The sequence below is a fragment of the Vanessa cardui genome, chromosome W, assembly GCF_905220365.1.
Source record: "Vanessa cardui chromosome W, ilVanCard2.1, whole genome shotgun sequence".
Taxonomy (NCBI): domain Eukaryota; kingdom Metazoa; phylum Arthropoda; class Insecta; order Lepidoptera; family Nymphalidae; genus Vanessa; species Vanessa cardui.
In genome coordinates this window covers 10,923,867-10,935,613 of record NC_061153.1, presented here as the reverse complement: position 1 = coordinate 10,935,613, position 11,747 = coordinate 10,923,867, and the positions used below count along the sequence as shown (strand labels likewise).

The 11,747-nt window shown below is 35.4% G+C and overlaps 1 protein-coding gene and 1 long non-coding RNA gene across 2 annotated transcripts in view; both read right to left on the bottom strand.

Annotated features, from left to right (window-relative positions):
* LOC124542602 overlaps positions 1-107 on the bottom strand; it is a 765-nt gene extending 658 nt beyond the window's left edge. Inside the window, exon 1 of the mRNA XM_047120530.1 lies at positions 1-107. This exon is cut by the window's left edge and continues 658 nt beyond it. Within this exon, the coding sequence (XP_046976486.1) occupies positions 1-77 (77 nt within the window). The 5' untranslated portion in view covers positions 78-107.
* A 3,032-nt stretch (positions 108-3,139) lies between these two features.
* Positions 3,140-3,671, bottom strand: LOC124542705. The gene is made up of 2 exons (XR_006967355.1): positions 3,446-3,671; positions 3,140-3,369 (listed from the first exon to the last, which is right to left on the bottom strand). It is a non-coding gene; the product is annotated as an uncharacterized LOC124542705 (long non-coding RNA).
* Between the last annotated feature and the right edge of the window lie 8,076 nt (positions 3,672-11,747).

Below are 11,747 nucleotides of genomic sequence, written 5' to 3'. Positions count from 1 at the left end.
ACTTCCCTCTGGAACTCATTAATTTGAGCTGTGAACATGGTAGCTAGCTGCTCAATCGATTTCTGGAGCTGATCCATTATACTTGTTCCAAAAATTAGTGGTAGTGATGTGGCAAATATTTAAAAAAAGTTATTTAGAAATGTGTTAAAACAATTATTTAAAGTTGAAGCCGGTGGATATTTGAACTCACAGGTACATTTTATTTATTATTAAACTAGTGAATGAAATATTAAATATTATTTAAAAACGAGACTATTTTTTAATGTGTGTACTCTATCGCGCCTACCCACATGTACTTGATATTACTTACACATGATATTACTTACTTATGATATTACTTTTTGGTAGACGCAAGTTCATTTATTTTATATTCCCAAATATCGAGAGTAGAAAAGCTTATCAACTTAGAATTTCAGGTAGCTGTTGCCAGAGGTTTGATTGGTGTCTATAGCAGCAGAAAAAGAAGAGTAAGCCTGCCTACATACATCTGCAAGAAATCACGCATAGCATGCCCAGAGGTATGTCAAAAAAGTGTGAATGCTGTACCTGAAGAACTGCGGTTTGTAAACGTAGGTAATCATATGCCGCTAGAGTTGGAGACTTACCGACGCTGTAAATTGTGCAGCACAAAGGTTAAAGATAAGCGTAGCAAAACAAAATGCAGTAAATGCAATGTCCCTCTTTGCATTACGCTTTGTTTTCCACAATTTCACAGAAAATAATGTTACAAATTCACCATCTGTTGACGGGCAGTGGGAATATTTTTACCTCCTATTTTCCAAAAATTCCAAAATAATTAGTGTTTTTCTTCTAAGTTTATTTTTGTTACATGTCATAAAAACATGCCAAAAAAATAAACGCAAGATATTTTATGCCTCTGAATCTTTCTGCCTTATAAAGGGTTAAGACAGTTATACGGGCTCAGCGTATTACGATAACCTAGGGTCAATTGGCACTAGCTACAAATTCTTGAGGAAAGTCCAATTCTATATTCACTTTACGATACGTACTCATCTCTAAAATAAAATCTCCAGTAACAAATCACTTTCGGTCACTGAAGGTTACGAACGTGTCTCCGTCTTTGCTGTCTTTATTGAGCTAAGAAAAGATAAGCGTAAAACAATGTCCGCACCGGCAGAAGAAGCTGTTCCACACAATTATTGACAGATTTAAACGTGAAGACTTTCGAAGCCACATTCTACAATGAAAAACGGCTGAGCATCAAGTACCTCTTCCATTATGAAATTATGGGAGAAAATTGTCTGCAAATATGCCTCAACAGCTTGGTATGACTGTTCGGAGGTATCACACCTCCAGGCATACGCCAATTCACCTATATCTCTAAGCTCTCCAATTTCATCGGGTTTATAAACATGGATTACTGTTCACACGGTGGCTACGATTATTGCCCGTGATTATCATTGGTAGCCCGAGACTTATTTCACTGGAAACAATTACCACCTGTCCTTTTTGATGGCGTCTGCATACCAATGTGTGAAACAGCAAAAAATCTCGGCGTTATCTTTGATAGGCACCTTTCTTGGGCACCTCAAATAAATGAGGTTAGTAAAAAATTGTTTTCATCCTTTGGCTCACTGAGAAGATTGACAAACCTTTTTACCCATTCCAACTAAAGTTACGCTTGCACAATCTCTCCTTCTACCGATTCTTGACTATGCCGACACTTGTTATACAAACTTAAGTGAGGAGCAATTAAATAAACTTGAGCGATTACAAAACCTATGTATACGGTTCATATTTGGTTTACGCAAATATGATCATGTTTCCGAATTTCGCCAAAAACTCAAGTGGCTCCCTATTCGCCTTCGCAGCAATACTTACATTTTTTCTTTATTCTATTCTTTTTAATCCAGCGACACCCTTCTATCTTAAAGAGCGTTTCACTCTCCTTAGGGAGACTCATAAGCGTGCTCTTCGCTCGAATGAAAATTTAATTCTCTCCATTCCTTCTCATTCTTCTTCTTACTATTCTAAGTCCTTCACTGTAGAAGCTTCTCGACTTTGGAATACATTACCCTTAGCTGTAAGGCGCGCATAGTCATTAGCTGTTTTTAAAAGTATGGTTAAGGACTTTTACTTATCGCATTAGTTATTCTAAGCAGTCGTTGTTGTTCTTAATTTCTTGTTTAGTTAATATCTCCTATTTTATTATATATATTTTATGTATTTATTTATGTATGTATGTATGTATTTAATATAGTATATATTTATATTATATATATTTATTGTACCTTTCCCATTAATATTAATATCATGATCCTTTACCCAAAGGTTGCCTGGAAGAGATCGCTGCTTAGCGATAAGGCCGCCTGTTGCACCTCATGCAACTTTTATGTAACTAAAATGTTATTTTTTAGTTGTAAGATTGGGTGCAATAAAGAATAAATAAATAATATAATACAATATTATTCTAAATATGTGTTCTTTTTATTTGCCTGTAATGTTAGAGTTATAGTATCTAAGATACTTTAACTAGAAACTATATAACGTGCACCGTACCTACCTATTGCTTAATAGCATGTTACTTCGAAGTTTGTAATATAAAAGACTAAACAACAGGAGACAATAGAGTAATTAAGGAACAATGGAACATTTTCATACTTTACACTGAGTCCCACCACCAGCAACAGCTGCCTATAAAAGGCAAACATTTGGAAAATTAGGGATTCATCCACCGAACACAAAGTAGTGTAGTTTTAGTTTAAGTAATTTTGTTAAATATTTAATAAAATTTTTTTTTAAATTATTTTTCATTTTAAAATATTTTGACTGGCGCCCAACATGGGAGCTCAGCTGCGTGGAAACTTCGCCAAATTAATTAATATAAACGCGATCATAAAAATCTTGTTTATTGAGCTGGACCAAGTTCCACGGAGTATTTTAATAAAAATTGAAATACGTCAAAATTCAAGAAAAAGGTTGCTGAAGACAACAATCAAAATTCATTTACTGTGAGTACTGAGTAGCAGATCCTTGCCGAAATTCCTTTTTACCTAAAACCCCTTTTTTTACAATCATCTGCTCATCTACTCACTTCTAATATTAACTAAACCTAATATTTCCACTTACAATTTTTGACAACTTTAACTACAATGGACTCAATAAAAAAGACACTGGATGACTTGACCGAACACTTTAATATGAAGATGTCTGAATTTCAAAAAGAGCTGAAATGATCTATTCCCGCTACTAGTCCAACTTCAAACATCAATGCACAATTCAACGCATTCCGATCCTTTGTGCTAGCGGCATTGGAGAATCTTCAACTTCAGGTGGAGCTGTTATCCAGGCAATCCGATGACATGGAGATGCGGTCAAGAAAGAAGATCCTACTTGTGCATGGAGTTCCTGAAGCAAAAAATGAAAATATTACCGAGAATCTTGTTAAGGTATTGTCAGATCGGCTGCAGCTTCCTGAACTGACCTCTGATAGTATCCGTACTTCTCGTCGCTTAGGCCGATCTAGCCCTGAACGTCCTAGAGCCATCCTGGTCAAGTTTAAGGAAACTTCACTCCGAGACAAGGTTTGGTTTTCAAAGAAATGTTTGAAAGGCTCTGGAGTGACCTTGTCGGAGTTCTTGACTAAGCGTCGGCATGAGGCTTTCCTGACTGCTCGGCAACGCTTTGGCATTAACAAGTGTTGGACGAGAGACGGTTGAGAGAGTTAGAGTAGAGTTGTTGTTGTTGTGGGGTCTGACGGGTCGAAGCATCGAATTTTTTCACTTGCTGACTTGAACGCGGTTCCCAGTTCCAACAATGACACGGAAGTGCTATTGTTCAAGCTTCCAAGGATAACAAGTTGTCTCAATTAAGAACAAGGAGGAACGTGAAAAAATGAGTTAAGTAACTTTCTTAAGACTGTTATACTCTTTGTTATTTTGATTCTATAGTTTATTTATAATTTCACTTTTTCTTATAATTTTAGTCTGTTAATCTTAGATTTTTTTTTTTAATTTTTTTTTTATGGCTTTTATTAGTGCCGAAAAGGCACAGATTATTTCGCCAATGTCACGTGCGATGGAAAAGACACGATGGAGATTGATCGGTTCGGTCGAGATTACATGCTCAAATTAATTTTGAAGGCATAATAGCACTAGACGAATTGGAGACCCATAACCTAAAACAACACAACAATAATAATTACATAAAAAGTTAATAAAATAAGGCAACTACTATTAAAATGCATAACAACAATCACAAAATAATTTACAACTTAATTTTTATTTTATTGTGTTTAACTTAATTTTGTCATGTCAGAATGACATGTTAAATTGTTTTATGTCAAACGTCATTCTGCCTAATGAATAACCATAGACAATTATTTTTACTTTAATTTCTTTTTTTTTCTAGTGGGTCACATAAGAATTTTATTGTTTAATAAATGTTAGATATTTTTGTTTTTTATCTTATTAGGTATATATTGTCTTGATAAATTGTTTTCATATATTTTTGTTTTGTTTGGTTTAGTTATATAACAATTTGTGCAATTAGTTTATTAAATTATCTTACGTCGATTTCTGAAGTCTGCTGGCGGTTTGGGTATGTGCAATTTTTTTTTATTATAGATATATAATTTTTTTTTATTATTATTATTTTATTTTATTCTTTTTTTATTTTTTATTTTTATTTTACATATTTTTATTCTGAATGTCGTCCCACAATTATAGTATAGACAGTAATTTATTTATATCTTTGTCGTCTAATAACTCTTCTATTAGCGAAGATAGTTATCACAGTACGTCCCCTGAACCTCTTAATGTCACTCTTGACACCTACTTCTTAGACCTACAGAAGCATTTTAACGTCATTCACATAAATGCACAAAGTATTCCGGCCCATTATCCCGACATGCTTGCGTCTTTCTCCAAAAACATTCATGCCATTCTAGTATCTGAATCCTGGCTTAAACCATCGCTTCCTTCTACTTCTTTCTCCCTTCCAGGCTTTCATCTCATTCGCAATGACCGCATGAACAAAGGTGGTGGTGGCGTAGCTATTTATCTTAGGTCCCACATTCTTTTTACTATAATTAGCTCGTCAAGCCAACCCCCCTCTGCGAATGCGGCAGAGCACATACTTATTAGTTATTTTGTCCCATACAAAAATCCTTCTTGGTGTCTTTTATAGCCCATCTCTCCTTAACGATTATTTTGACTCATTTGAAACTACTTTAGAAAATTTTATGCCTGTTTATGATCATACCATAATTATGGGTGACGTTAACACCTGCTTACTGAAAAACGATACTCGTGCTAAAATATTTCAGTCGGTAGCAGAAGCTTGCAATATGCATATTATGCCCCTATTCGCCACCCATAATTTTCCAAATTCTACTCCGTCCCTACTTGATTTAATTTTCGTTTCTTCCTTAGATCTTGTGCTTAAGTATGGTCAGTGCTCAGCTGATGCATTTTCATACCATGATCTCATCTATCTTTCTTATAAAATACGTCCTCCAAAAGCGAAGCCGAGAGTACTTCTGCAGCGTAATTTTGGTGGAATGGATATTGACAGTCTCTGTACAGATGCTGGTAAAATCGATTGGTCAGTAGTAATTGATGCATCCACGATAGATGAAAAAGTAAACATTTTCAACTCGTTTTTAATACAGCTGTACGACACGCATGCTCCTGTTAGACCTGTTAAAATTAAACATCTTCCTGCACCATGGCTTTGTGATGATTTAACAGCTATGATTGCCAAAAAAGCACTTTATAAAGCTCGATTGAAGTCAGATCAATCAGAGGCCAATCGCACAAAGTACAATAAATTTCGTAATCGCTGCAATACATTGTGTAGAGATGCACAACGACGTCACATTCACAAATCTGTCGAAAACGGCGACACAACCAGAACATGGAAATTTTTAAAGTCACTTGGAGTTGGTAAAAAATCTCAAATTTCACTTTCTACTAATATGGATATTGAAAATCTTAATAATCACTTTTCTGCTGCTAACGTAATGGATAGCGCTGGTCCAAATTATCCACCGCTTACATTAAATCAATTTACTGAATGTGATGTTAAAAAGAACATATTGTCTATCACGTCCAATGCTGTCGGCACCGATAGTATTAGCCGTAGTATGATATTACCTATCTTTGACATCATTATCCCTGTTTTAACTCACATCCTAAACCATTCCGTTAATACCTGCGAATTCCCCGATGCATGGAAAAATGCTCAAATTATTCCATTACCAAAAAAGGCTAACCCCAGCACTTGTTCCGACTTTCGCCCAATCTCCATTCTACCTTTCCTTTCAAAAGTTCTAGAGAAGCTAGTCCATCACCAGCTTAGTCTATTCCTTAATCAATTCCATATCCTAAATCCCTTACAATCCGGTTTCCGTCCTGGTCATAGTACGGTTACTGCGCTGGTAAAAGTTACCGACGACATTCGATGGGGAATGGACAATAAGCACCTAACAGTTATGACTTTACTGGACTTTAGCAATGCTTTTAACACTGTCGACTATGATATACTGTTATGTCGGCTACGTTCTGTTAACATATCTCCGTCAGTAATTGATTGGTTTCGCAGTTACCTACGAGGGCGCCGGCAACGTGTCCGTATTGATAAGACTGTCTCGTCTTGGAGTGTTGTAAAATCCGGCGTACCTCAAGGCGGCGTCTTGTCTCCGTTACTCTTTTCACTATTTATTAATTCTATAACATTTAAAATCACTTCTCTCTTTCACATGTATGCAGACGATATACAGATTTATCGCCATTCCACCCTAGAGAACCTACCTCTTGCTATTTCTGCCATTAATAATGACTTGGAAGAGATCTGCCATTGGAGTAAGTCTCATGGTCTCAAGGTGAACCCCTCTAAGTCTTAGGCCATTATTATTGGCAGCCAGAGTTTGGTTTCGAGAGTGGTTTGGTCTGATTTACCTAACATAAAATTTAATAATGCCGTAATACCTTATAGTCCAAATGTTAAAAATCTAGGTATACATTTAGATAATACTCTATCGTGGAACTGCCATATTAAAGAACTAAGTCGGAAAACTATTGGCTCCATTAAATCTCTACAGCGTCTGCGTTATTTCCTTCCTATTCCAACCAAAATTATGTTAGCACAATCTTTACTCCTATCTATTCTCGATTACGCTGACGCAAGCTATCTTACTTTAACCGAGGACCAACTAAACAAACTTGAGCGACTCCAAAATATTGCTATACGTTTCATATTTGGCTTGCGCAAATATGACCATGTTTCCAACTTTCGATCTAAACTCAAGTAGTTATCTATTCGCTTTCGCCGGAATCTGCATGTTCTCTCGCTTCTTTATTGCGTCTTTTTTTAATGTTAACGCCCCGACTTATTTAAAGGAAAAATTTGAGTTCCGAGTACTACATAATAAAGGGTTAAGATCGGCTGAAAATCTGACATTGAGGATACCTGTGCATAACACAATTTTTTTCAAAATGTCCTTTACCGTACAGGCTATCCAACTGTGGAATGCTTTACCTATTAACATTAAGCAAGCGCAAATGCTATTGTCTTTTAAGAGGTTGGTAAAAGAGCACTATCTGGCTATGGAAACTTAGTCACTATATGGTCTTGTATAGTTTTTATGTTTTATTTGTTAATTTTATTTTGTTTCTTCTTTTTTTTTACTTACTGTGACTTATTTAAAATTTTGTGTTTACATAATTAAATTTGAGACGACTTATATATTATATACTATTATATTCATTTATATTTATATGTGTAATTGTTCATTTATTTTATCAGTATATATATTTATGTATATATGTATGTATGTTTATTTATATATGTATTATTGTATATATAAGGCACCACCTACTTTTTCGCTGCACAATTTCCCCAAATCAAAGGTTGTCTGGCAGAAATCGCTACTTAGCGATAAGACCGCCTTTTTGTACATTTTAATTTATTATTTTTTTTGTTCCATGTAAAGTTTATTGTTTGTGGTGTACAAAGTATATTCTATCTATATTGTGTTGTGTATAAAGTATATTCTATCTATCTATCTAACCCCCTACTTATGTCTATAACAATAAGAGTGAAAGTTCGACAAATAATTTGTCTTACGATTTTAGTGTCCCTAGTAGCTGAAACATCTTAGTTAAAAATATAATATATACCACTATGGATCCAAAAGAACTTTTAAACTTTATGCCAAATTATAATGGTGACAATGGTTAAAGGTATGTAGGAGGAGAGAGTCGGGAAAGAGTGATGCTGTTATTAAGTAAAATAGAAGGAAAAGCCGCGTTAACCATTAGCATGGTGGAGCACTCGTTTAAGTGGTGCGATATAGAATTAACTTTAAAAAAAGAATGTGGCGATAATCGTGAGTTCAATACATTATTAACTGAATTATCGAATGTAAAGCGGAAAGGTAATTATAAAGATTTTATCTTCGAATTAAAACAAAAAATATTTTTCATAAAAAGTAAGTTATTAGAAAAGTATAGTCATCCGGTTATAGTTGAAGGGATAATGGAACCATATATAAACGTGGCTCAAAATACCTTAAGAAACAGTTTGCCTTTTCATGACCAGATCTATGTGTCTAATTGTATAGTTCCATTAATATGACACCTTTTGAAGTTCGTTTCGGTCGTAAACCTAAATTACATAGTTTTGAAAATCTACTACTTTTTATTCAAAATTATACTTAGCACCATTAAGATTTTGTTAGCGACTTAAATAAAAATGTTCATGAAATGTTAAAAAAGCAAAAAGAAGTTCGAAAAAGTAGAATAAATAAAAATATAACGTCATAAAAATCATTTAAAATAGGTGACACCTGTTATTTAAAGAATATCATGGCAGAAAGACATAAAACAAAATCTAGGCTTTTAGGACCTCATAAAGTAATCAGTGTAGAACCCCATAATAAATACAAATTAAATAATGGAAGAGTATATCATATAGAGGAACTAATAATTGTTTCAGACTTATCTTCTTTGGATACAAATTCAGAAAATTAACGCCTAGTGAAAATGTAATTATTGTCGAACCTCAAAACTCTCGTATAATAGAAGGAAGGTGGACCATTATTCATCAATTAGATAATAATAATAATAATAATACTCTTTATTGTACACCAATAATAAAAAACAAGGCAAATGGGTAAGATATTGAGTAGATGTACAAAGGCGGTCTTATCGCTACGGTAGCAATTTCTTCCAGACAACCTTTGGGCATAGGACTGAAAAAATAAATGGAAGCGGTTTGGAGGCGTACAAAAGTTATAAATTAATTGACTAAAATATATTACATGCGAATCAATATATATCAATATGGAAAAAATATATAAATATATAATAATAGATATAAATGAAATATATACATACATACACATGCACATACATACACATACACATATATACATATACATATACATATACATATACATACATATTAACAAAAGTGTAAAATAAGTTATGACGTATTAAGCGACAAGTAATGTTCTTTTAAGTATTTTTTGAAACAGGTGTGGGATTGCGCTTTTCTAATGCTAATAGGAAGGGAGTTCCAAAGGCGTACTGCTTTTACTGTGAAGGAATTGGAATAGAAGGAAGATGAGTGAGAGGGGGTTTTTAAGGTAAGGGTATTGTTGGATCGGAGGGAACGTTCGTGGGTATCACAGAGGAACTCAAAGCGCTCTTTAAGGTAAAAAGGTGTGTCATGATGAAAAAGTACACAGTAAAGTAAGGAAAGGATATGCGTATTCCTGCGAAAGCGAATTGGAAGCCACTTGAGCTTATTACGAAGTTCTGAGATGTGGTCATATTTGCGAAGACCAAATATGAACCGAATGCAAAGATTTTGAAGGCGCTCAAGTTTATTTAATTGCTCCTCTTTAAGATCGAGAAAGCAAGTATCAGCATAGTCAAGAATGGGTAATAGGAGAGTTTGTGCCAATGCAATTTTAGTAGGCAATGGAAGAAAATACTGCAGCCGGCGAAGAGAGCCCATGGCTGCAAATATTTTCCTACTAAGCTCGCCTACCTGCGGCGACCAAGAGAGATACCGGTCAAAGACGACGCCAAGGTTTTTTACCTTATCGCTAAAATTAATAGTCGTGTTGTTAAGTCTGACTGGTGGAACAAGTGACCAATCTATACGACAGACCATTTTGGGACTTCCAATTATTATGACTTGACTTTTTGATGGGTTGATATTTAAACCAAAGGAGATACTCCATTTGTAAATGCCTTGCAAGTCATTGTTTAAATTTGTTATGGCCGTTGGTAAGTCAGTTAGTTTTGTGTGGGAGTAAATTTGGAGATCGTCTGCATACAAGTGGTAGGGAGAAGAGATATGTTGACTTATTGAATTGATAAAAATAGAAAACAGGAGGGGAGACAACACGCCACCTTGTGGGACGCCAGCAGTTACGTAAGACCAGTTTGAATATGAATCCTGGACACGCAACCGCTGCCGGCGCCCGTACAAGTAACTACGAAACCAATCAATTACTGATGGAGATATGTTAAGAGAACGTAGGATGGCCAAGAGAATATCAATGTCCACTGTGTTAAAGGCATTGCTAAAGTCAAGCAATGTTAACACCGTAAGCCTTTGATTATCCATTGCAAGTCTAATGTCATCTGTAATTTTAACAAGAGCAGTGGTCGTACTATGACCCTTGCGGAAGCCGGATTGAAGTGGATTTAGGAGATTATTCGATGAAAGGAACAAGGATAATTGTTGATGGACAAGACGCTCCAGTACTTTGGACAGGAAAGGAAGAATTGAAATAGGACGAAGATCAGTAAAGGCTAATGGATTAGACTTCTTAGGGAGAGGAATAATTTGGGCGTCTTTCCAACAGGAGGGAAAAGTACCGGATGAGAAGGAATGATTAAAAATGTGGGTTAAAATAGGAATAATAAGATCACAAATGGGAACGATCATGTTACGACTGAGGCAGTCACAGCCCACTGCATTAGAATTGACAGCAAGTAAGTTCTTCTTAACATCACATTCAGATAATTGAGAGAAATTAAAAGGGGAATATGTCATAGGAGTATTTATGGCTGAAAGAAAACTAAGAGTATTAGATTTTGTAGTATTATCAATAGTAGATGATGAGATGAAATATTTATTGAGTTCGTTAAGGTCGAACGTGCTTAGAGATTAAGGTTCTGTTTAACCTTGCCAACTCCCAAAGACTTAAGGAATTTCCACACTTTAGCGGAATCTTCTTCCTCAGTGACAGATTTGTGAATATGGCGTCGTTGTGCATCTCTACATGCCTTGTTGCAGCGATTCCGAATTTTTTTATAAATCTCCCTGTTACTTGAAGTCGGATCTCGTTTGTACTTTGCTCGAGCTTTATTTTTTAGGTCTTGTAACAACTTGATATCAGCGGTCAGCCAAGGAGCAGGCAAATGCTTAACACGCACAGGTCGTATCGGAGCATGTTTATCAAATAGCTGTGTCAAAAGCGAATTAAATATAGCTACCTTTTCATCCACCGCAGACGTGCTAAACACCACTGACCAGTCAATCTTAGCCGCATCATCACGTAAGCGGTTCAGATCCATGCCACCAAAATTGCGCTGCAGAAGAATTCTTGACTTTGCTTTTGGGGGTCTAATTTTGTAAGAAAGGAAAATTAAGTCGTGATATGAAAAAGCATCGGCAGAACATTGTCCATGTTTCTCAACGTGTTCGGGCGAGGAAACAAGAATAAGGTCAAGAAGGGAAGGAGTTGAGTTAGGAAAGGAATGCGT